At 42.2% G+C, this 24268-nt stretch overlaps 2 protein-coding genes across 4 annotated transcripts; one reads left to right on the top strand and one right to left on the bottom strand.

Moving 5' to 3' along the window:
• Nucleotides 1-959: 959 nt before the first annotated feature.
• LOC118431736 lies at nt 960-18814 on the top strand. Its single transcript, XM_035843027.1, has 16 exons — nt 960-1159; nt 5045-5129; nt 5981-6769; nt 7290-7500; nt 8205-8372; nt 8769-8945; nt 9493-9934; nt 10450-10562; nt 10713-10764; nt 11130-11214; nt 11708-11776; nt 11981-12040; nt 12315-12362; nt 15089-15208; nt 15883-15984; nt 16611-18814. Exons 1-16 carry the CDS (start codon nt 1134-1136, stop codon nt 16893-16895), a joined length of 2832 nt encoding a protein of 943 aa, XP_035698920.1. The 5' UTR covers nt 960-1133; the 3' UTR covers nt 16896-18814.
• Nucleotides 18028-22429, bottom strand: LOC118431737 (neurocalcin homolog). Of its 3 annotated transcripts, XM_035843031.1 has the most exons (5): nt 22291-22429; nt 20941-20947; nt 20178-20567; nt 19474-19596; nt 18901-19037 (listed from the first exon to the last, which is right to left on the bottom strand). In XM_035843031.1, the coding sequence occupies exons 3-5, from the start codon at nt 20553-20555 to the stop codon at nt 18960-18962; spliced, it is 579 nt and encodes a 192-aa protein (XP_035698924.1). In that variant the 5' UTR covers nt 20556-20567; nt 20941-20947; nt 22291-22429; the 3' UTR covers nt 18901-18959. The 3 variants fall into 3 exon arrangements, with proteins under 3 accessions (XP_035698922.1, XP_035698923.1, XP_035698924.1); XM_035843029.1 differs by lacking the exon at nt 20941-20947 and having other exon boundaries at nt 18028-19037; nt 22294-22428; XM_035843030.1 differs by lacking the exon at nt 20941-20947 and having other exon boundaries at nt 18768-19037; nt 22290-22427.
• Between the last annotated feature and the right edge of the window lie 1839 nt (nt 22430-24268).

A 24268-nucleotide genomic window follows, 5' to 3' on the forward strand; every position in this document is an offset into this window, starting at 1 on the left:
ATTTTGCATGATGCAGTCATTATCGGCTTCCGTCCATCAAAACGGACTTTGGTATACATCTGGTCTTCGAGTAGGACCAATGTTGGCTATGCAGGTCTATCCGTAGGTAACGTCCCTGCTGCAGTCCTCGCAATGAATGAATACTGTGAGATGTTGCACCATACTGGTTGTGCGGTTTGAATTAATTGCTGCAGTACTGAAAGTGATTAACAAAGGTCGCTTTTGATCCATACACTTGAAGTCATGGCTCCTTGTATAATGACGCCCTTTGGTAACAAATACAGCTACTGAGTCTTTTGAAAACTATTTTAATGCATGAGTGTTGATTGGTATTTTGGAAATTGGGCAAGAACGAAAAGAGAATAACAAGATAGATTGAGAGCGGACAGAAATTTGGCCCATTTTTGTAGCAAACTTCTGAATCAGTCACAACGCTCATCGCACAAAGCGTTATGACATCAAATAATTTATGAGGACACTGAACAACATTCAATGTGCTAATTTTGAATAAACAAACAAAATTTGATATCTTTTATCTAGCATGTCTTGGGAAATCTAATTTTGCGACCCACTCACATAATCACACAGCCCGCATACAGCACTTTACTCTCAAGTTTACGATCATAACATGTTGGATATCATTGCAAAGGGCGGCGAAAGTCATTTTCTTTAATGGGTAATAATACAATACAATTTATAAAGTAAAAATGGAAGTATGATCGATCAAAATTAAGTTTCAATAACTTTTTTTTTAAACTGGGGTTATTTCATCCTGATGCATTGTGGGCTAATTTGATGACCCCTGCTAAGGTCACCGAGAAAAAAGGGCTCAGTACATTTCAGAGGTTAAGATTTCCCTTTTTGCATATTTTTTTAAACTTAAAATGCGTAAAATTTTAAGCATTACATTCGCCTATTGAGTCTTGGGCGTCAACATCCGTTTTTAGGCGAGTTCAATTTTTGCGCCCTCATTATGACGTTCGTGACGTCATAACAACATGGCGCGTCTGAAGGGAAAATGAGGAAGAGGCCCTACCCTTCCTGAAGTTACGTCCTTTCTACCAGGCTTCACTCCACTTGGAGGTGAAAATCGTCCACAATATCCCTTCAAGACGAAATAGGGAGCCGCCAAGATGGAAAATGTTCCGATTCGGGACAGGTAAGTGCTGTTGATAGGCTCAGAAGATCATGTGTTTTGTTGTCAACATTTGCATTTTTAGTGGGTGCCTAGTTGGCACTTTCGATACTTTTGTTTATTTAATGAAGGAAACGTTATAAGAGGCATCGAGCCAGAAATATCACACAAAACAAGAGAGTAACGGCTTTAATATCATAAATCTACGGGGCATAATTTGGAATAATTCTAGCGGTGACCAGAAGCAGAAGGAAAAGAGGAGATCACACATTTCTTTTTTACTTGGACGTTTTTATTACAATTTTTCCTGACGATTAATTTTTATGGCAATGGCTAAGATTTTTAGGGAGAGGTCGCTTGATATGTGGATGCTTATCTAGGCTACAAATATGCAAAGTTTGAGTCGCCAGCAAGCCAACAGCTTTGCAAGCAAGCCAACACTATTTGAAGAAGTGAAACCAGCTGGCCACTGTTTAGGTTGAGTGGGGAGGGGGGCAAGGGCATAATTTTTGCCTGTAAACGTGTTGAATAACTGTTAATCTTTTCCTTCCCTCTGAAGGAAAAAAGGATACAGTAGATTGTGTGTCAAAATGTTGTTTCCTTGGGTACACATACAATAAATGATATGTTACCATTGAACAAAATTGTACACAAGAAATAATGATTATTTTTGATACCCATTGCTCATCTCAGATGTTCATGTTATTTCCCAAGTGCTGGTCATAAGCATAATTTTGGTTAGCAAACTATTTTACATCTGTTTAGTGCCAGTACTGTTTAGGATACTATTTTGACTGTTCATGGTTGAAGAGGTTTAGATAATTCTGAAACCCTGTTACTGTATTTTTACAGGGCAAATACCTTTCAGTGCCTAGTATGACAGTGAGTCATTTTTTGGACAGAGTGGATATGATCTTCAGTGTATACTGTATTACATTCGAATAACCCCTAGAATGGGTTTAATCTTTTGCAGGTTTAATCCTAAATGCTAAATCCACCATATTGGCTGCCCCAAAACCAACCAAAAAAACGTGGATCAAACAAAACCATATCTGGTCCACAAATCTAAACTTGGATCAGTGTGGTTTACTGGTTGTCAGATGCAAATGTCCAATTTGTAAGTCCTATTGTATCCCCATGAGTCCATTGTGTTTTTCTTCTTGTTCCAGGGCAGTTTTTAGCATGTAAACACTGAAATCACAAAGGAATTAATTGACTGATTATAATGCCATGCAGTGTACAATAAATCTTGAAATATTCATTCATTTTATTTTTACAATGCCTTTCCATTGCAAAATATTAAATGACACAGTAACTAAAGTAAGTATTGTTTTGATAGCAAATCAAAACCTCAATTCTACTAAGTAAATAGTATTGTACTGCTTATTTTTACCAATGCAATTTGTGTAATAATAGCTTGTTGATAAGTGCTCTTTGTCAGGCATTTTGTTGTGTTACAAACAGCATATGCTACTGTGATATGCAATGGATCTACATGCTGTGTTTCCCTTTCATATATCTTTATCTATATTATCAATCCACTGGTCTAACACTAGTAACAGCTCTGCTGCATAGCACACAAGTTCTGCATGCTTGTGATGGTATACTGATAAACCTTACCCCAGTTCACCCATAAGGATTAGGGTTAAGACCTAGGCGAGAGATGACTTCATTTTTTCTTACCTAACATTGATTTTTACTGAGGTTGTTATATATGAGACAGGGCTGACGTCATGACCCTTTCATGCATCCCAGGACGTGGACCTGATAAAGCCAAACCAGTAGGGGTGGGTACCGGTACAGAAAATTCAGGTCCAGTTTCAGTTCAGGTCTAGGTTCAGGTCCAGACTTGTACCTTAGAGGATCAGCTACAGGTCCAGACCTGAACCGAACATGGACCTAATTGTGAAAACGTCTCATGGGTGGTACTCAAAACAGTGGTCCAATTTTCGATAAGAACATGGTCACTACCCCTCAGCCAATTGGAACCCTTCAATTACTGTGATTATATCCACATAGTGCAGAAAAAAGTGTTGTACTATCCAAAAAGTGTGGTACTATGTAAAATTTGCATAAAATAGTATCTTGGCTTCGCCTTGGGTGTTAAATAAAGGAACCCCCTTGTGGGTGGGGCAACCTCTATTTCACATAATTAAGCCACTCCCATCTTCTATCTATTACCAAAGGAATCTATTTGGTGGAGCATACAAGTCACACTGGCATTTTGAAATCCTGTCTTCATGTAAGTTTGACTGTAGAAACTTGGTAGAAATGACTATAAACTCTACTCTACTTCACTTTTGTTATTTTCTTGAACTGGTAAGTGCCAATATGTGTCAACCCCTGGTGATATGATATGGTCATTCTTTACTCAGTCTAAAATCCGGTCCACTGATTTTTTCAGATCTGTTTTTTCTGGACCCATCCAACAAGAAAAATCAGTTTTGTACCCACCCATAGTGACAAGAGTTTTTAACATGTACATTTCACCACCAAAAATTTATTACTGATTCAGTGAAGGCCTTTTGTGAAAAACAATATCCGAGTAGAAAGGCACAGACAAATTTCTTAGTGATTGCACATTTTCTAGTCACAATAGGAGTAATGCTAAGATATGAATTTTCATGTAACATGAAATATTAATAATGCAAAAATGGATTATGAAAACAGAGACCTAAGTTAGGGTGTGTTCAAGCAAGGCTTGAAATTTATTTTTGGAAGGAAAAATTTAGGTGCACAACCTGAGATAAAATAGAATGTCAACAAAACTTTATTACATACCATAAGTAAGTTACTATCTCTCTTTTGAGCTTGAATATAAAATTCTATAGCAAACATCAAAATCTTTACCAAGGTCTTGTTATTTTGACTCTTGTTTCGATACAAGTGTCAAGAATATGCTCCATACTACTGTGATACTAGACTAGTGCACACAAATATCTAGGTGCAACTAAAGTGCAAGCACATTCAACAACTACATACACATCTTCAATTTTGGGTGCTGCTGCACAGAAGACAAGTGCATATGCACCCAGTAGTTCCAGCCTTGTACTTTTGTAGCAGTTGTAACAATTGTAAGCTAGGTCTTGATAATGTTGGAGTTAGAAAACTAATTCCTTGAGAACTCACCTTAAAAATGGGGTTCTTGAGGATTCATCCTAAAAATGGGGTCCTTGAGAATTCACCTTAAAAATGGGGACCTTGAGAAAAATAATATCAGAGGTCTATGTTGGCATATCTCCATTGACGTCATACGAAATATCGCCTTTGTTTTGCCAATATTGGAGAGATGTTGACGTGTCCATGTTGGCATGTTGTAAGGAGGAGGTTCAAAGGAATGGTTGAGCTGAGTGTCTGGATACTTGAGTGCTGAGTAACCTGTAGTATAGTAGTCATACTGCGCTTGTTTTTACCAATCATTACACTGAAATGTAATTCAGCTGAATAGTAATAAGCTAGCCTCTTGTTATTCTGTGTAATGCAACCTGCACTGGCTGGCTGGATGTTGGGTGGGCTGCTATAACTAGTATAAGTGCGATTTCATGAGGCTTGATTCTTGTGTGTGGAGGGTGTTTTCTCAAGTTTTGTATGGACAGTTTTATGGATAACCCAAGTGAACATGTGAGTAACATTTTTGCTCGAAAACCATGAATATAAAATCACGGCGAACATTTCTGCATTTACAGACACATACAATTACAGTATACAGTTCCCCCGACGGGTAGCAAAAGTGAACCGTTACTACTAGTACCTTCATGGTACCTAGGCTACAGTGGCGTTATGCAAAAGTGTGGTTACAGGACAGGACCAGTACAGTACCAGACCAGTTAGGTATGGTTTTGTACTAAGTCTTATGGTGTTGTTTGAAGTATTACAACTACAAGTCATTTTTCCTGTGCTGTTTTCCAGGGTGACTGCAGAGGAGCGTTTTGAGTCTGCCCAGGTGTGCCTGAGTCAGGGAGAAGTGGAGGAGGCACACAGATTGCTACAGGAGGTATTCATATCATACTGCTGTAGAAGTGCCAGAACCTAAGGCACGATTTAGACACGGTTTTCTAGATTTCGGCGAGCCGACAACCTCTTGCCGACAGCTTTTTTTCAGCGTCTAGATGGAACTGCAATATCGCTGTAAAGATATCGGCAGAATTTCTCCCGAAAGGTCCGGAGCATTCGCCCGATAGCTTAGCAGGGGTCCCCAATAGCGTGCGTGTAGATGCGTCCTGACTTCGGGAGGGCTCATTAGCATACAACGCGGGCTCATTAGGCTATATAGCTGTTTATGACTACAAGCGCCATGGGTGTCCCGCAGCCAACGTTTCAGATCCTCCCGACATCTCCACAGATATGGGTAAAAACTGTGTCTAGATTGGGCCTAAGCCAGAATGTAACATGATAGCTAGTGTAGTGTTATTGTCTAGACAAATTTGTCACTAAGAAGAAATGTAGATATCAATATGACAGTTAATGTAATGTGATTGTCCAGACAAATGTCCAGACAGATTACTCTTTCTATTAGGATGTAGAAGAAAATTTGTTTTACACAACCAATTTGCACTCATTTTGTTTATGTATCCATGTCTCTCAAACACCTTTCTCAGAGATCTGCTTCTAGATGCTGCATGTAGCTGATGTAGGTGGAACTTTTGCAGCGAAAACATTTGTAATCCCAAATGTGGCTAATTTTTGTATCCCTTATCGTCACGATCATCACTAGGCTTGACCTCCTTGATCCACAGACCACTAGCCAGATATCCTTTATTCTACCAACCTAATGAAATTACAATTCCTAGTTCTTGTGCTATGAGTACTAGTATATGTGACACTCCATCATTGTTTCTTACCCAGGCTGTGAGACTCGACCCGTCCAACATCGTGTATAAGGACAGTCTCCAGGAGGTGGTGCGTCTGCGTGAACAGCAGCACAGCGTCTACAACGACCCCGCCACCACGACCTTCAGCTTCTTCCACCACGGCGGCCCGGGGGACGCGTCGGGGTGCCAGGGCGCGAGCTCGGACGAGGACGGCCCCCTCAAGCTCTTCAACATCTGGTCCAGCTGGTCGGGATTCGGCTCCCCGTTTGGGTTCAACCTACCATATCAGACCCCCCCTCCCGACAACAACCCGCACGTCCCTTCCCAGCCTGCCCCTGGAGGATCCAACACCCCTCCGCAGCCTTCCCATGATGCACCACAAGCAGCACCCCAAGACCAGAAGTCCCACAAGTCGGAGGACTTTGACTTCGACATCCAGTATCGGCCCAAGACTAAGAAGGGAGAGAAACATGCATCGCCTAGCTTCTCAGATGGTAAGACGTTCGACTTTCAAGACGCTGCCCGAGAAGGGGAGAAGATGTACAAGGATGCGTTCGCGTCTTGGAAGGCCAAGCCACAAACCCCAGAGCCTGTGACCAAGAAAGTGAGCGTATCAAAGCCCAAAGTAGCCGCGGAAAACCTAGAATCGTTAGGCGCAAGCAGGGTGGTACCTAACGTGAGATACTCGGACATCGCGAGCAAACCTCCCAAGCCGGCCGCACCAGAACCCAAGCACAGTCAACCTCGTGCCACTAACACCAGTACCAAGCCTACAGGCAAGAAGGCACAGAAGAAACGTGTCTACAATGTAGACCTGAACAAGGTAAACACAAGCAAGTGTCGTTATTATGGACAACCATGATAAAACCTGGCAGCTTTTTGGTAAAGCTTAGAGGATTGACCTCAAGGGGTAAATCATATTGAAGTAAAGAATATCAATATTTGTTGTTTGAGATATCAGCAAGATCAGTTGGACAAAGTTGATACTTTCATTGTAGAAATTCTAAAATATTGGTTAGTACCATTTTCTAGAGTAAAGTCTAAATCCTGTCTCAAAGATGGTATTTGTGAGCAGGAAACATTGTGGGAAGCCTGCAAATAATAGCAATGACATTGAAAATGTGTTAGTTCTCATACAAAGACGACAATTGACCACTAAAAAAGACGTATTATTTTTATGACAACTTACAACTAAGTAGCTGAATAAGTTGACCAATACCTAAATAGCTGTATAATGAAATTCTGTATTTGAAAATTTGTATATAACCTTGGTAATTTCATTTCAAATATGGTAATAACTAAATCATGGATCATATATCTCTCTTTTCTCACCATGTTTACAGCCGGAAGTCAAGTCTGACTCTAAGTACGGACTGGACAGTTTTGACCCAGGCAGTGAGTCGACCATGCACCGTGCAGAGTCCATGCAGTCTGTCGCTTCAACCTCCTCCAACAGCAGTGACCGCGTGACGTCTGCTAGTGACCGCTCACACGTCGGCAACGGCCGCGTCCAGACCAGGACGTTCAGCGTGGACTCTGATGACCACACAGAAGGTATGTGTGCTGTAAATGTGGAAATTTTTGTGGTGGTTTTATGTACCAAAAATTCATTACCTTCAGAATATGCATTTCCAGTGTATTGCTTCAGCATTGTTTCAAATGCGGATTTGAAATTATTTGAAAACCTCCTTTTACAGCTGTGAAATAAAACCAGCAGGAAATTTACAGGATGTGTACAGCTACTAGTGGAAATTGCTTGCTAAAAATATTTGATATAGGTGCCAGATGTTGGTTTTCTTGTTTCATTAGTTCTCCTCCCCTTCCATCCCCATTCAGTCTAGCCTTGGAACCATCTGGATAGTAGTTCGCTTCAACGTTTATACACTATATACAGTTGCTTCTCTGCTGTTCCATCTTGGAACCTTGACATCTCTACCATTTGGAATTGTCCAAATTTTGTATGAGGGTGCCGATTGGGCAAATAAAGGAATGGGTTCAAGCGCTCGTTCAAATAGGTGTTCCAACACCCGAAATGCCCTCCGTTTGCTTGCGGGATGGCCTGTTGCCATCGAACGAGCGCTCTACAACCCATTCCTTAATTTGCTCATTAACTGACGTCACCACCAAAAACTTTGATTGGACAGTTCCCCAGAAGGTAAGTAGAAGGAAACATAGGAGCGAACTACTACCCGGATGGTACCCAGGCTACCTACTTTTAGCCTTGACACTCACAACACATGCTTCCTCCCTAACCACAGAAGCAGAACCTGTACACAAGGCTGACCACAGCTCCACGCAACCTGCCAAGACCACTACCAGCGGAAAGTCAGGGTCCGAGGGGGACAGACCCTCCCATCGGGGCGGTCACTCCTCCCGAACACGACACACCGTGGATGAACTGTACTGCAGCGGGGACTTGGGCACAGGTATGTCAACAAGTGTAGTGGTAGTAGTTGTGGTGGGGGTAGTAGTAGTAGTAATAGTAGTATCCAGTAGTAGATTGTAGTAGTAATAGTGCAGGTAATCCAACAGGTGTGAGTCATGGTCTATAGGAAAGCAACTCCTGCTTTAGACCTAGAGGTTGATAATTGAAATCCCAGCAGTTGTTTTTCACACTGCTAGAAAGCGTTACAGTCCCAAAGAGGGGATGTCAAGCCATGCTACACTGCTCATTGTGCTTTTGTGAAAGGAATATCGCCAACATATAATTGTCTGTCATTTCTGTCACGACCAGTGGTTTGACATTTTACCTTATTATTGTTCCCATTGCTGATGTAATACATGTGTACTTACCTCTGTGTCCACCTACCCCCACCCTATAGGTCGACAGGACACAGAGTTACAGAACGGGTTTGCCCGACTGTATCAAGAAGAAGAGGAAGAGGGGGAGGAGGAGGAGCACAGGACCAGGGTGAGACAGAGGAGCTCCGCCCGACACACAGACGGGGGGCCGCCCAAAAGGAGGTCCAAGAAGCAGAGAAAGGGAGGCGGCAAGAAAGGTGGGGATCTGGTTTTCTAGAAAAAAATTGCAATAAGTGGAGTGACAAATAGGGGCAATCTGGTTTTAAGTTGGGGTCCCCCTTCTATAGTGTGGAGCTTTAGAGAATTTTAATATAAAATGGGCATTCTAAGATTTCTGGAGGAGCAAAATTACTGTCAAAGAGGTAAGACTGTGGCCACATGTGACAATTTGCTTACTAGGGTAAGGGTAGCAATGTCAGGTCATGGGGACACAGTGCCTTTATTCTCCTCTAAAACAAGCCCCCTATCCTGTTTGTCTATGTTACTGGTTTTAACCCTGTTAAACTTGAAATAGTCAGGAGGTTTTTTTAGGGTTATCACGGTACCTCTCCTGTGTGACACTGGAAATATGTATGGTTGTTCTATGTTATTGTTTGACTGCGAATCTTTTTTTCACTCGTACAGCAAAATTTTATCCCCATAAAAACAAATGGATTTACAGTAGCAAGATAGACGTGTTGTTGGCAGCCAACAGATGTTTATAGTAAAAGAAGTATTACTGAATGTTTCTCCTTCTTGTGTTAGGTGGCCTCTGGCACTCCAACAACAAGGCCGTCTCTATGGCGCGGGAAGTCATGCTGGGCTTCTGGTTCCTCGTCCTCGACTTCTCCACCTGGACCTACCAGAGCGTTGCCATGGCAGCAGAACGGTCCACGCCCTTCCTCTACCAGGGCATCACCGCACTGGGCATGCTCCTGATCGTCTTCAGCGATTGGCTGAAGGAGATCGGCCTCAAGGCCTGGGATTGGTTCTTGGAGCACCTCTTCCGGGGCGTGGAGTGGACAAACCAGCGGTCGGCGCGTCTGTGGGAGTGGCTGAAGACGAGAGCGCCGGTGTCAAGAGTAGAGGCGGGCAATCTAGCGAACAAGGCCGTGAGCTTGGGGAAACAAGTGTTGTACGGCGCCGTGTCGCTAGTGGTGTTTCTACTAGTACTAACCTACCTGCTTCTGAAACAGATTTTGTTATGGTGAGTACCAACATCTTCATACCATTCTTCAGGAAGCGTTTCTGTTTGAGTGGACATAAGACATTTGAGTGGACATATGACATACCTCTTGCCTCATACAGTCTCAAATAATGTACATTAGCTTTGAGTTCCTTTACAAAACAGTGATTTAGCACATTGTACAGGACATATAGAGCAGTCTGCTTTGTGACTTAAGTTAAAAGCACACTGTACCATATCAAGACACAATGTACCATATATTGTCTGCTTTGTGATTGAAGGCACATCATACCATATTTATACACATTATAGTTGTACTATGTACCATGTACAGAGCATGCTGAGCTGTCTGCTATGTGATTTATGGGACATTGCACCATGATAAGACACATTGTGCCATTTACCATGTACAGGGCATACAGATTGAGCAGTCTGCTATGTGACCAAAGACACATTGTACCATAGTAAGGCACATTGTACCATAATAAGACACATTGTACCATATCAAGACACATTATACCATGTACCACATACAGGGCATACCGAGCTGTCTGCTACGTGCTCAGTGCTGTGCTGAGGAGGGACAGAAAAGGCAGAAGTCAGCTGGAGACAGAAGGGTTGGAGGAAAACATAGAGCTGCCCTCCACTGGTAAGACACTTCTTACATGGTACGTTGCCCGGCACGGTGGCTAGGGACACAGTGACTCTGTTCAGTACATTTTTATGTGTGGTAACTTCATGATCAAAGTTTGCTGTCTTCTTGAAATGATAAAGAAACAAATGTATTTATTTTATTCAGGCGAGGAGGCTGTCAGAAGATTGCTATCCATGAAAGACAGAGACCCTTGGAGGTAAGTAATTATTAAAGAAGCTCTGGTAAATGGCATGTATTTGAAGAGTCTTCCCTTATTCATGTCTGGCTGCGATACTCATTCAGTCTTGTTGTTGAGTACTATTGATGTCCTTTTGAAATATGAAAAAAAACCTTTGCATACGCACCCACTTTTCAGCACTTCGACTTATTAGAAACATATCATTCTTATAGTGTTTATTTGAAAGGAGATTTACCGAGTTTTGCAAGTATTTGTGTAGTTTTTCCAACAAGAGTCCCAAATGAACCATTAACACGGTGGTTTGCAAAGGTGCGTAAAATGTAAAACTTACTAAAAGACATTGTATGACCCTGCATCATGACATATTGTATCCCCCTGCCCAGTATCCTGGGTGTTCGGAGGGACGCCTGTGCTGATGATGTGAAGAAGTACTACAGGAGACAGGCTGTGCTGGTCCACCCAGACAAGGTAGTTTTACTAATCTTACTACACTAAGTCTTAGAACTCTGCTTCTTTTTCTTGTTTCTTCAAGACATCTTGGATCACCAGGAAGGAGCTATGATATTAATGATAAGAAGTTTTGCTAACAATTTCTAGGGGGTGATTCAGATTGTAAAGAAAACCAAGAGTCTATTTTGTGGATATAATCTTATCCATTTGTTCAAAAAATGGCGTTGTGTGTGGTGTAGCTGGTGAGGGCTCTGAATCTAGATGTCCCAGGTTGTCCCATCATTGTGCCTTTGGGAAAGGCAATTTACACGACTTTCGGCTAATCATAGTCTGTCAATAGTGTACCAAAAACACAGATTTGGTGTGTCAATGTCCACATGTACCTGTCAACGTTTACCACTAAGAACCTTTTTTTGTTGTTGTTCAAAACATTTTTTCTAGAATGTTTTGGGAATGACGAGACTACTCATTTCAATCCACTATGTTGACTGTTAACATACTTTTGTTTCAGAACCAGTTGCCGGGTGCAGAAGAAGCCTTTAAGATCCTGGGCCATGCCTTTGAGGTGCTTGCCGATCCGGTAGGACTGAATAATGTTCATCATCTTAAGTGTACAAATCAGGTCCTTGGATCCACAAAGAATGTAGTAAATTCTGTACCTACAAAACAGCTGGGTTTTGAGTATATGGAACCTAGAAGTCAAATGAGGATCAATTTTTGTGATTTGGAATTTACATTTGATTTGTTAATGGTAAATGAATAATTCCTATGGATTATGTTCCAGATGAAGCGGAGAGAGTACATTCAGCAGAAGTCCAACAAGACTAAGGTGGATGAAGCCATGGTAGGTTTATATTTACCAGGTTCTATCTTATAGTGGACATGTTTGAATGTACCTGTAGGCTTTTTTTACTGAGTATCAAAAATTCTTGAAAAACAAAGTTTGTTCTAAAACCTCATGTTTATGCTTGAGCTTTCGTGAAGAAAAAAGGTTACAAGCTTGATAAATCAGACAAAATTACGGGGAGTCGACTCACAGGAAACCTTGTGAAAATTATATATATTAGCTGCATGTTAGTGTACAAGTCTTGACTTTTGCTCCCGACTTTTCCATGCAGGAAGAGTTCTTCGGCCAGCTGGAGGAGCTGCGTCAGAGGCTGCAGGAGGTGGGTGTGGTCTGTTGCCATGGAGATGACATGACTGACATGTAGTTGATCAATATGAATCAAAAGATGTCTCATGTTTAAACTGCCACTACAACAGTAGTTCTACATGTAGGCAAATGCATCCCCTCCCCCCCCACCCAAAAAAAGCCATTGTATACCTATACTGATTTCTTGCCAATTTTTGGGGGGATATTGTGGTATTTACCTGCATGTATGCAGGTATGGTTTTGATGCTGGTGGGAACTTTTCGGTAGCCGGGGATGTAGGGCGCTGTATCTCGTGAACGGATGGTGCGAGCACAACGATTTTTGGTACGTGGGTTGGGGGTGGTAGCCTAACACTCAGGTTTGATTTTGGGCCTCCTGGCGTTTGAACTTGACATTGCAGGTGGCATTTTTGGTGTTTTTGGGGCACTTTTGGCGCTGTGTGTCCGGAACGATACGCGCGATTGCGACGATTTTTGGTGCATGGGTGGGGGGTTGTTGCCTGTTGCCTAGGATTGACTTTGGGCCTTGTCGCGTTTGAACTTGACCCGGCAGGTCGAATTTTGTGTCCGAGAGGGGTGTTTCCGGAGTTATATCTTCTGAACGGCTGGTGCTGGCGCGATGATATTTGGCACATGTGTCGGCGGTGGCTGAATAATGCTCAATTTTGATTTTGGCGCCCTTGGTGCTTGAACTTGACATTTTAGGTTACCTTTTGTGCGGGCACGGGGCGTGCGCTGTATCTCCGGAACGCAAGGTACCATTGTGTTGCTATTTGGTACGTGAGTTGTTTGTGGTGTCCTGGTGGTCAGGTTTGATTTTGGGCCTCCTAGTGCTTGAACTTGATACTGTATAGGTTGATCCTGTTTTTGTGTGGTTGGGGCATCCTCCCAATATCTGCTTGGTTTTAAAAACAGATTATGGTTGGGTGTAGAACCATCATCTGGCCTGGGCCACCTTCAATGTATCAGGTTACTTAGTGGCACTGACAGTTTGCCAGATGACGGGAGTGTACAAGATTATATATCTGTTGGTCAGGTATAATTGGAGTTTGCTAATTACTCTTTGTGGTGTTTCTAGAGCTGTATAGTACTGAGTTTTAAGTTTCGGTACAAGTTCCTTTACCCTGTTGGCAATCATGGTTGAACTTGAACTTAAACAGAAGAAGATGCAATTTTCTAATGTGGAGGAGAACTGTATAGAGTGTGGGCATAAGAGAAAGGTATGTGTATGATTTGTCCTGTGTTTCTTTTTGTTTCTTTGGTAATGCCATTTCCATACTGTATACAGGTAATTTGTTGTTTTGGGCTAGTCATATTCGCTTGGTTTTTGGGCCTGCTTAATCTATGGTACAGGCAGGGTTAAGTGGTGGAGGCTTAGCTTTGTTCTGTTTTAAATTCAGTATCGTTGGTTGCATTTTGTCGCGGCAAATATATGATGAAATTCCCCTTCTAAGCAACTGCTCATTGGTTTGCGGGGATGTTTGCTGGGTGTTTGCTCTGACTACAACAGCTTCTGAACTTTTCAAAGCTTCCATTGCCAGTAGTCTGTGTAACACAAACTCCGCTGTCCAGGGCTGTAACTGGCCCCTCCCCGCGGGCCGGCGGATGTTTGGCGGGCTGCTATAAGCGAGATTTAATCAGGCTACATTGCCAGCAGCTTGCCATCTATAAATGGGATTGACAAGGACATTTTTCATAGTAAATTATGCTGTTAAATTTGGCTTAGATACTACAGGAGATTTAGGTTTGGGTTGGATGGATTGAATGAAAATATCATACCACCCTGGGGACTAACTGTTGCTGCTGCATGGGGGCTACCACTATTCATATTGTCTAATGTCTATGGAACTACAGATAAAAGTATCATTGGTCAAATTATGCAAGTAACATTCCGATGTCAAGTGAATAACACCCCAGAAATAAATCTTTAATGAATATCATTGGAAGAACACAAACCAAGGAGACTTAGCAGCTGCATTAGGTCAGTACATTGAAATAGGAAGATATTAGTATATCATGTGACAGAGTAACTACATGTGCATGGGCCATCTGAGACAAAAAAAGGTAGCGTCTCAACAACTTCAAAGTTCAAAGTACTGTGGTTGGTTACATACTTAAGAAATCCAAAATAAGTAATGTTCATCCATGTCCAAACTTACAAATTCAGAAAATGGAATTTCAGAGTCAGACTTTTGCATGGTGCACAACCAACACGGTAAAAAGCTCATTTTTCCAACCACGTACCACAGACAAAAAGGCAAAAATACCCAATAGGTCTACAGAAACCCAATACATTTCATGCAGGCCTGAGGTCTACGAACTCTTGTTGTAATTGTAGTGTGGAGAATTAGTCTGGATGATCTGTGCAAAAATTGCATGGAATTTGGTATAAGTGCTCGGTACAAAAATAGAAATAATTCTAGTGGTGGAGCCAATAGAAACTTGCTTTTACATGGCAACTGTTGTTAGATAACCTTTTACGGTACGTAGTATGTAGTACATGTACAAGCAACCGTCGCTTAGAAACATTTTGAAAAAGTATTTAGTACATAGTAAGGAGTCACTGTACCAAGTTTCATACTTTTACCACATTTTGAGCAAATGTCGCTATATTTTGCACCAATAGCCTTAACTATGCTGATTTTATTGTGTGCCAAGATACTTCAACTGAACCTGCCCCAGAAACATACCTTACAACAGATCATAGCCATTTCAGCTTATGTGAAATCTATTTCTGCAGGCCATTTACACCATGCGCTGTGACCGCTGTGGCGAGAAGCACCGCCGTGTGCCCATGGACCGGCCCTGGTACGCCGCTCGCTTCTGTACGCGCTGCAACACGCACCACTGTGCCAATGAGGTATGATATGTCTTCCTACACTCCTTCTAACAAATCAACAGCTTCACTGTCTGGGAAATTGTATTTTTTTCTTAGTCTTTTGAATACTTTTACCTTGTTACAAGTAGTGGGGTAATTGCCGGGTGTTCGACCCAGAACCCAGAGGTCCTGGTTCGAATCTTGTCATGCCACCTATTCTGTGATCTTGGGCAAGGCACTTTGGTCGAATTCCTTCACTCCACTCAGGGTGTAAAAATGGGTACATGACTTTTGCTTGCGGAAAGTAAAGGCAGTGGAAGTAGAGGGTTGGGCTTTTCCTCCCAATACAGTGGCCTAGACACAGTGGAACTCACTGCCTTCGTGGCCTTAAAAAAGGCTATAGGACTACCTTTTACCTTTTTTAACTTAGCCTTTTTGTTACTTATACCTCTGGTAAGCACGAAAATACTGTAAATGGTGGCACCTTCACAGTGCGTTTACATACATTTTTGTGGTGAACTCTCGCAAAACACATGCTTTGCCTTACTTCTATATCATTCCATTGCCAGCTTACAAAACACATTGAACATTGATGTTATACTATCACCCTCTGTACAGTAATTTGAATAGTGTTAAGCCTTCTCCCTGTATACGCCATAACCAGTACTAACCAGCTGGCTGAAGGTTGATGTGTTTTGATGATGTCATACCTACAGGGCGACATCTGGGTGGAGACGACAATGATGGGCTTCAAGTGGCACTACTTTGCCGTGATGGACAGCGAGGTGTGCGACATCACCGAGTGGGCCAGGTGCCAGGTGCGTACAGCTGTTTCTTAGTCACCTGTCATGTGAAATGTCTTACTTTCAGTCATTAAGGTCATTCAAGAGTTCAATTTTTGTTGTTGTTGTTGTTGTTGTAACACGTAAGAAGACCTAAAGGTCATTGCAAAGTTACAGGTTAGAATAGAACTGGAACAGCATGTCTTCTCCCTAAGTCAGAAACACTATTTTTGCACTTTTTGCTCCCCCTTACCACTGCAAGGTTTCTTTGTGCTAGTTTTGTGCAACTTCCAACTTAAAACATGAAAACCCAGAGCTCATTTCCATGTCAATCTCAAGATAAGTCCCCCACTGAAATAAATGATTTATCATTATGTTCTATATTGATGTTTTGGGATGTTCCCCGTCCACACACTGAAGTAAATGAATTATCATTTTGTTGTATATTGATGTTTGGGATGTTCCCCATCCACAGACTGAAGTAAATGAATTATCATTATGTTCTATATTGATGTTTGGAATGTTCCCCGTCCACAGACTGAAGTAAATGAATTATCATTATGTTGTATATTAATATTTTGGGATGTTCCCCGTCCACAGACTGAAGTAAATGAATTATCATTATGTTGTATATTGATGTTTGGGATGTTCCCTGTCCACAGACTGAGCTCCACAACCTCCAGCCCAACTCCCACTTCGTGCAGTGCCGTATCGACACCAAGGGTGCCCGCAGCGCCAAGAACTTCTTCAACCCCAACCGCCCCCGCGAGGACGAACTGGACGAGTTCCTGGCCAACCTCTTCTACGAGGCCATGAAGGAGGAGTCGCGGAGGGAGGGCGGGGCCACCCCGCCCGGCCACGCCCCGGGTCACCCTCCGCCCCAGGCACAGGACTTCGCTGGTGCTCAACCCAAGAAGGGCGGCAAGCGAAGGAAGAAGAGGCGATGATGCGAACGATCGGTGCTAGGACTGCTTTCATTGGACATGAGTTACAGGGGTCAAAGGGCATGAGATGACCTCATGAGGTGCCTATGACATCACCAGGGCGGCCTTGTGACATCACCAATTGCCTATGACATCATCAGTGTGACATCATTGATCATGTGACCCCAGAGCAATTGTAGACGACAAGAAAATGTAATCCTAGCGCAGCTTCCATAGACAAGTACAGTACAAGTACTACATTGTCCATGATGTTGCCCTGAAAATGTATCTTTTTTACAAAGATCCCTGCAGCGCATTTGAATAAGATATTTTCCTTTATGTAAGACAATAATGTTTTCTGCAAATTTGGTGTATTGGCTCTTGATTAGAGGGAAGGGACGGTCTTAAGACAAGGCTAAGGAAAGAATCTCAATCTATCAACTGGCACTTTGCAGGATTTTCATTACTTCCTTTCTATATTCTGTTATTCTGTAGCATTTCATGACATGTTCACTCAACTCACATCATACCCATGACAAAGACAAGACTACAAAAAAAGATACCGTATGTCAAGTAGCAAGTATTTATCGAAGAACATAGCAGTTGTTGGAAAGAAGCAAAACTGGACACAGTTGTAGCATTAGAAAGTGAAACATAATTTCATTATTCAGTTTTTGTGGTAATTCCTGTAGGGCTGCCCTAGTAAGATTTTGACTGACTGCTAGCAAAATGTCATCAGAGAAAAAGACAACAGTAATTTCTCCATGACACATTACAAACCTGTACTGTTCAGCTGTAGAGCAATGTTGGTTAATTTTGCATGAAAGTGTACCAGTATTTTGTTATTGTTGGGATGTAGAAATGTAGTCATGGTCTTAGCTTCTCATCATGATACGCAACTGTCATGTGTCAATCATTTTTGCAAACATGTAGATGGGCCAGTGTAGGAAAAAGTATTAATCGTTCTATAAAAGTATATCAGTTCACAGCAAACCCTGCTACTATACAACCTGGGTTGCAGTTGTTTGAAAAAAGCCATCTCAAAAAAATGATTTATTAGATTTTACAGGAGGTATTTCTTTCGTAGTTGTTTATGATATTTTGTTATGTTTGTAAATGCTGGTACATATTGAAAAGATGATACAGCAAGAATGAATCTGTTGACAATCTTGTAAAACTTTATATTACTGGCACTACTTAGTACTAAACCAACTCTGTGATGTGTTAAACTGTATTCTCAAATTATATGTTGCTTTAAGTGCCTTATGGAATGTACAATATACACTTCGGCTTTGTCACAGCAACAACTACAATCTTTGAAATTCCAGTGGACAAAAACTATCAGCACGATTTTGTAACTTCTTCAGAACAAGCCAAACAATTTTTTCTTTATTAGAAACAGTTATCTAAGAGTCACTTGGAAAAAAGTCTACTCATTCATGCTACTAAAGCCACACAACTTTTTTGTATCTACCCTCCTTGTCAAAAGTGCAATTGGTGCCCTCGTTTTCTTAACAATGAATACTGCAGAGCAGTCTTCTCTTTGTTCTAACACAAGTTAAAAGTCAAATGTATGAGATGGTTTGCAATGATAATGTCATTGAAATCACAATGCAGCTCTTTTCACAAGATACATTTTTGGCGACGCCTCAGGGGCAGGCCGTAATTACAACAAGATGTGAAACATGACATAAAACCATGAAACGCGATTTCTGTTTTCACTGGTACAGCTGGTTTAGTGAATGTACTGATCTTAACAATGTCTTGAAAAAACTAAGGAATTGGAGTTATGTTTGGTTGTAAGGTTGGTTTGAAGTCTGGGATGGACTCATGCTGTTTATTTCTGCTATGTGCCAAATCAGTGGATGTAATTTGAAAGTTTCCCTTGTTTCTCCTCTACTGTATTCCTGAAACGTCAGCAGATCGTTGCCACTAGTAGTAAAGTCATTGAATGAAAGCATCAGCATCTCTGTCATTACTTGTGATTGGTATATATGAACTATTCTACTTATACAAAATGGGGGTGAACAATCAACATATTTCTTGGCCACAGTAAGTGGTATCCAAATGAGGTAAACCACCATCAGATCACTTGCCACCGCCACTGGGGTCACACTGCAGAAGCCTCACGATTGAGGGGTCGCTCTGAGCGCCTTCAGTGAACTCCTGGAACGATACAGGTCAAAAGGTACAGCTTGAAGGGTTTTGAAAAAAAATGGTACACGTAGACTCGTAGTTGGAAGTAACAAAAGTTGTTGTGAGGGAAACAAAGATTACAGGGTGAAGAGAAATTGCAACGACACTGACATGATTGATGGTTTAAAAAAATACGAGTCAGCAGGAAAAAAAATCGTTAATCTAGTAGGCGACAGCAATGAAGCTGAGTTCGGAGACCTCATACCTACGTGACAGCTTTAGATTTCTTGTTTATCTGATCTTATTGATTATGCAAATAAACCTGTAATAAGCATAATCTAGCCTAATAGATTATTTTTCTTATACCCAAATTGCGTAGAAACCCTATTCCTTGTTCCATTCTCACATTTCTTTAAAAGAAATCAACATTTACATTTTTTTCTTAATCCATGGTGATGTTACTGACCGCTAGAGAGAGTTTTCCGTCCGTGTTTTTGTCCATCTGGCGGAAGATCTTGTCTACCCGCTTCTCGGGAGTGGACTCGTCTTCCGGCATCTTCACGACATTGCCTACCATCTTGTAGATCGCCTGGAGTGGACAAAACCCACAAAAATGATGGGTTACTCCTTCGTCAGGTTTGTATCGCTTGAGAGTAGTTGGAATGATAAGTAGCAAGTAGTTGGAATAATAGAAACTGGCCAAATATACACAAAATAGCAATATGAACCAATCTATAAACCTGCCCCGGTTAAACTCCTGTTTCGGAAGATACGCACTCAACACTCATACAGTACTTCTCATAGGAAACTACATGTAGTACAATTTTCTGGGTTTTTTTTTACAACCAGTTAATATCACCTGCTGACGTTTTGATGCCTATCACACATCTTCCTCAGAGCTTTTAACTGGAGTTCTGCTTCTCACTGATCACAATTAGCCACGTTTGGGATAGTGTTCTCGCTGCAAAAGCGCACCTACACCAGTAACATACAGCAGCGAGAACCAGAACTCCAGTAAGAAGCTCTGAGGAAGAGGTCTGATATGCATCGAAATGTAGACAGCAGGAAATATTGACAGGTTGTGTAAAAGAAAACTGTACTATCCTATGACCTACCAACCTAATGAAATCATTTTCGGAAGTACTTCTCATGTCATCAGCCCATACTAACCCGAACTATTTCCAACATCTCGTCTTTGGAGATGTAGCCATTCCCATCCAGGTCGTACATACTGAAGGCCCACTTCAGCTTCTGCTCCAGCGTCCCTCTTGACGTCACACTCAGCGCACAGATGAACTCCCGAAAGTCTATCCTACCGTCTCCGTTAGCGTCAAACGTACGGAAGACGTGCTCCGAGAACTTGGAGGCATCTCCGTACGGGAAGAAGTTCCCATAGATTTTCTTGAATTCATCGACAGTGAGGGTACCGTCAGGGCAGTCCTTCAGAAACCCCTTGTACCACTCCTGCAGCTCAATCTCATTAAACTCCGTCTGTTCTCTCAAGTCTGCCAGAGCCTCCGGCTTCAGCTTACTGTTCTGTTTCCCCATGGCTGCCTTGAGCTGAAACATTCAAGGACCATTATTATTCCGCGAAGAGGGGTGGGGGTGGGCTGCGGGTCACCTCCTGAAGGAGTATGAACGTTGGGTGGGTTACCGTAATCTCCAAGCAGATCTTGCTGTGGCAAATGGGAAGGAGTTTAGCCGGCAGAGGAGTTATTGGCCACAGCGAAGATCTGCTGCAGAACGGAACCGCTCAATAGAAGGTCGCAATTATCAGGCAATTAAACTGCGTTAGGAAGAAGGTGACGAAATTGACCCCGGGCGTGCGGGGCCAGGGATCCCGTCACGGGTCGGCTGTAAGAGTTCATTGTGTTTTCTGTGACATCTGGAGATTTCTTTGCTTCTTTGGTGTCAATAACGCGTCAATAACTGACTACGTACTGGAGGAAAACAAGAGCAAAACGCGTCAGCACGATGCGACAGGACGCAAGTGCAGTGGGGAGGGGGGCGCTGACGTCGATTTCCCCCAACGTTTCATGAAGCCACGGCGCCCGTTTGTTTGCCTGAGAATGCACCGGACGCCGTTAGAAATAATTCAAATCGGCTTTGCTGAAAATGCACGTGCTGATTATGTGGATACCTTTCCAAAATTTCAAGTTCTGTCTACGTTTTTACACGCCGATGTCTGTCCGTCAAATGTGACGAGCGTGGGTCTTTGAACCGAATCCAAGCGTATATGATCGGTAAAGATTTGAAGTTGCAGACATGAAAAAATGATACAGGAAGTGTTTAGCGCAGCTTTTATTGCAAAATATATACAAGTAACAACTAGATAATAACTTGTTATTTGTGTACAACTGATAATTTCATATGTCGATACGTTGTCTTGGTGCGCTGTGATGCAGTCTGCTCCAGCGGTTTCGGGGGGAAGCCCCCGCTGTGAACTGGCGCGGCTCGCCGCGTTTGTCCCAGATAGTGGCTCGGAAGGGTTGTAAAACGATAATCCCGGCCAAATTTAGCCAATTTTCACGTTGGAGGTAAGTGGATACTAGGAGGAGCAGAAACACGTTTCTGAAAAGATCGCTCCTCCCGCTGCCTTTGACCGGTGCGTTCTGCAGCAGATCTTCGCTGTGGCCAATAACTCCTCTGCCGGCTAAACTCCTTCCCATTTGCCACAGCAAGATCTGCTTGGAGATTAACTATATACTGACAGCTTCGTGGCGAATAACTATCAAATAGCCCCTGTTACACTTTCAGGGCTTGTCCCCTACCACTAGTCAAGCTAGGATGTTCTCAAGGCCCGTTGGCGGTAGATTGGGAGTAGTCTGACCAGTTTTGGACTACCCCTACCTTTCGTGACAACCATGTCCCAAGCATTTCACAAACAGTACATACATCTTCTTCCAACCGAGCCCCAAATGCTTTTGAACCTACTAGTACTGAACTTCAACCACGTCCAACTACACCGAGTCATAGTGCAGACTTGTTCCTAGCCGATTTCCAGCCTTCTTACAAATCAAAATGGACATATCCTGTGATTTTCAGAAGAAGGGTCATTTTTGTTTTTAGCAAAATGATTCACATTTCAATGTTGTAAACATCACTGAGACATTATATTATCGGGGTCACAGTTAGACTTCCAAGTAAGTTTGGGGGAAGGTCGGGAGTAGTCTGGGGGTCATTGTTGGCTAGGTGTAACATGGGCTTGAATCAGGAGCTATCCTCTCATGTTTCTAACGTCACAAACACAAATAAAGGAGTAGCTGATAGAGCAAAACCCACCTACGTTTACGTCCCTGCGTGACTCGTCCCTTGAACCCAAAGATTTCGCGATCGGAATGAAGGAACGGAGACAGGAAGCAAAGTAGCACGCTGAAATTATGCAATGCTGATTAGTTGCTTGGCTGGTTGGTACGGTAGTAGTCTGCATACGTAATTAGGCCACAGCAAGTCAATGTTATGGATGACATCCAACAGACTACAAATGTAATGCGACAGGGCGAAAATAAATCAACACGGGTAAAAAAAGCAAGATTTTCCAAATAGATAGCTTGAATGTTGTAACAAGAATTGAAGCGACGAAACGTGGTATCACGGCCAACAAGTCTTTTATTTCTGTATTCAAGAGCTGCACCCACCAAGTGACACTGGTATCGTAGACTGGTATCACTTACTAGTACCAAGTTGGCCAACTACAGTCATGGCTACCAATCGGTGCCACTTTTACTATCGAACTAGTTTCACTTCTATAAGTACAGTCATGGCTACATGTACCTCAAGTAAAACCAAGGCTAAAACACGATATACTAGTATTTCCCATTTTGATACTTTCTCGTCATATTGACCATCTCCAGAGAGGAAATGCTTGTTGTTTAAAAAATTAATGAGCGGGCTGACGTCAACAATACAATTGACTTGCCGTGGCCTTGGTGTGTTTTTCTGGACCCTGCGGCTGATGGATACGTAAGATAAGTCAATTCTCAAAGGAACACTCAGCCCAGCCTCAGACATAGCCTCAGGCACATTCCGTTCCACGACTTAAAATGTAGTCCTTGGATACCTTCGCTAGGGTGCGTGTATGTAGCGCTAGTTCACCTTTATCCACAGGGTAACCTATTTCCGTTCTTAAAAAATTAAAAACAGCGCATAAAGTCGATTCCGAGTCACCACGAGGGTTGCCATTGTCATCATTTACAAATGGTTTCAATTGTTTTCAATTATATGTCCAGGAGATTTTATACTTTTGAAATATTTCTAATGCTATTTGAACTTTCTAAATATTTTCACCGGCTTGTAAAACCTTTGAAATATTCACAGTGTGGAACAGAATACTTCTAACAGTTTGTAAACAATGGTAACAGCATTTTGCCTTTATTTACCATTTTCTACCATTTTTTGTAATATTGGGTCAGTGGGCTAGGAAGAAAGCAATTCACACATCCTTGCAAAGTACGGCTGGGTGTCATGTCAATGGCCTACCACAAAGGACCCACCAGTGCCCATCAGTGAAATCTAAAAGTAAACCAGGCAGACAAAAGGGGCTAACTTTTATGGGGCAATGAATTAATTCTACCATTTGGCAAGCTTTACCATTTTTTGCAAATATTTCTAAATGTGAAAGAATCCTGCAGATGTTTGAAAATTATTGTAAATAAAGAGATTTTTGTGTGATCTCTTTCAAAATATTTCCGAAGTATTAAAAGGAATTCAAATAGATTCAAAATTCCATATTAATATTTTTGAAAAAATTATTATTATTGGGGCTTAGATTCAAAATAATTCCAACTTATTACAATTATTGTCTAAAATCCTCATGGTGTCTCGGAATTGACTCTATAGAGATATGAAGCCGACGAACGGTGGCTTAAAAGTGCAGTACTTTCAGATATTGTGGTATGAAACCAGTTTGTCAACTTGGTATCGTTAAATACCCTATTCAAAGCAACGGATATACTGAGTATTACCCTGGGAATAAAGGTGAACTACCGTTACATGTGTGCCGTGTTTGTGCGGGCGCGTGCATGTATGTGTGTGTGTGTGTGTGTGTGTGTGCCTGTGTTTGTGCGCACGTGTGTGCGCATGTGTGTGCGCGCGCGTGTGTGTGCGTCTATCTGCCTGTGTCCTATACAGATTTGCTCGACGATGGATCTTCTATTCGGATATTTGGTATTTTGCTTCTCATATTCTAGATAAGCTATGGGGTGCTTCCTCTAGTACTACTTTCTCCCCCCCCCCCCCCCCCGAAAATGGACGAGGTGGAT

The sequence above is a fragment of the Branchiostoma floridae genome, chromosome 15 (genome assembly GCF_000003815.2).
Source record: "Branchiostoma floridae strain S238N-H82 chromosome 15, Bfl_VNyyK, whole genome shotgun sequence".
NCBI lineage: Eukaryota > Metazoa > Chordata > Leptocardii > Amphioxiformes > Branchiostomatidae > Branchiostoma > Branchiostoma floridae.

What these genes read in the sequence shown, in the direction of transcription:
- LOC118431736 (XM_035843027.1), top strand. Translation starts at nt 1,134, where the DNA reads ATGGAAAATGTTCCGATTCGGGACAG. An exon ending in AAAGGGAGGCGGCAAGAAAG is followed by an intron (nt 8,946 to 9,492) that starts GTGGGGATCTGG and finishes TTCTTGTGTTAG; the next exon opens with GTGGCCTCTGGCACTCCAAC. An exon ending in CTAAGGTGGATGAAGCCATG is followed by an intron (nt 12,041 to 12,314) that starts GTAGGTTTATAT and finishes TTTTCCATGCAG; the next exon opens with GAAGAGTTCTTCGGCCAGCT.
- LOC118431737 (XM_035843029.1), bottom strand. Translation starts at nt 20,555, where the DNA reads ATGGGGAAACAGAACAGTAAGCTGAAGCCGGAGGCTCTGGCAGACTTG. An exon ending in AGATGTTGGAAATAGTTCGG is followed by an intron (nt 19,597 to 20,177) that starts GTTAGTATGGGC and finishes TGTCCACTCCAG; the next exon opens with GCGATCTACAAGATGGTAGG. An exon ending in ACGGAAAACTCTCTCTAGCG is followed by an intron (nt 19,038 to 19,473) that starts GTCAGTAACATC and finishes GTATCGTTCCAG; the next exon opens with GAGTTCACTGAAGGCGCTCA.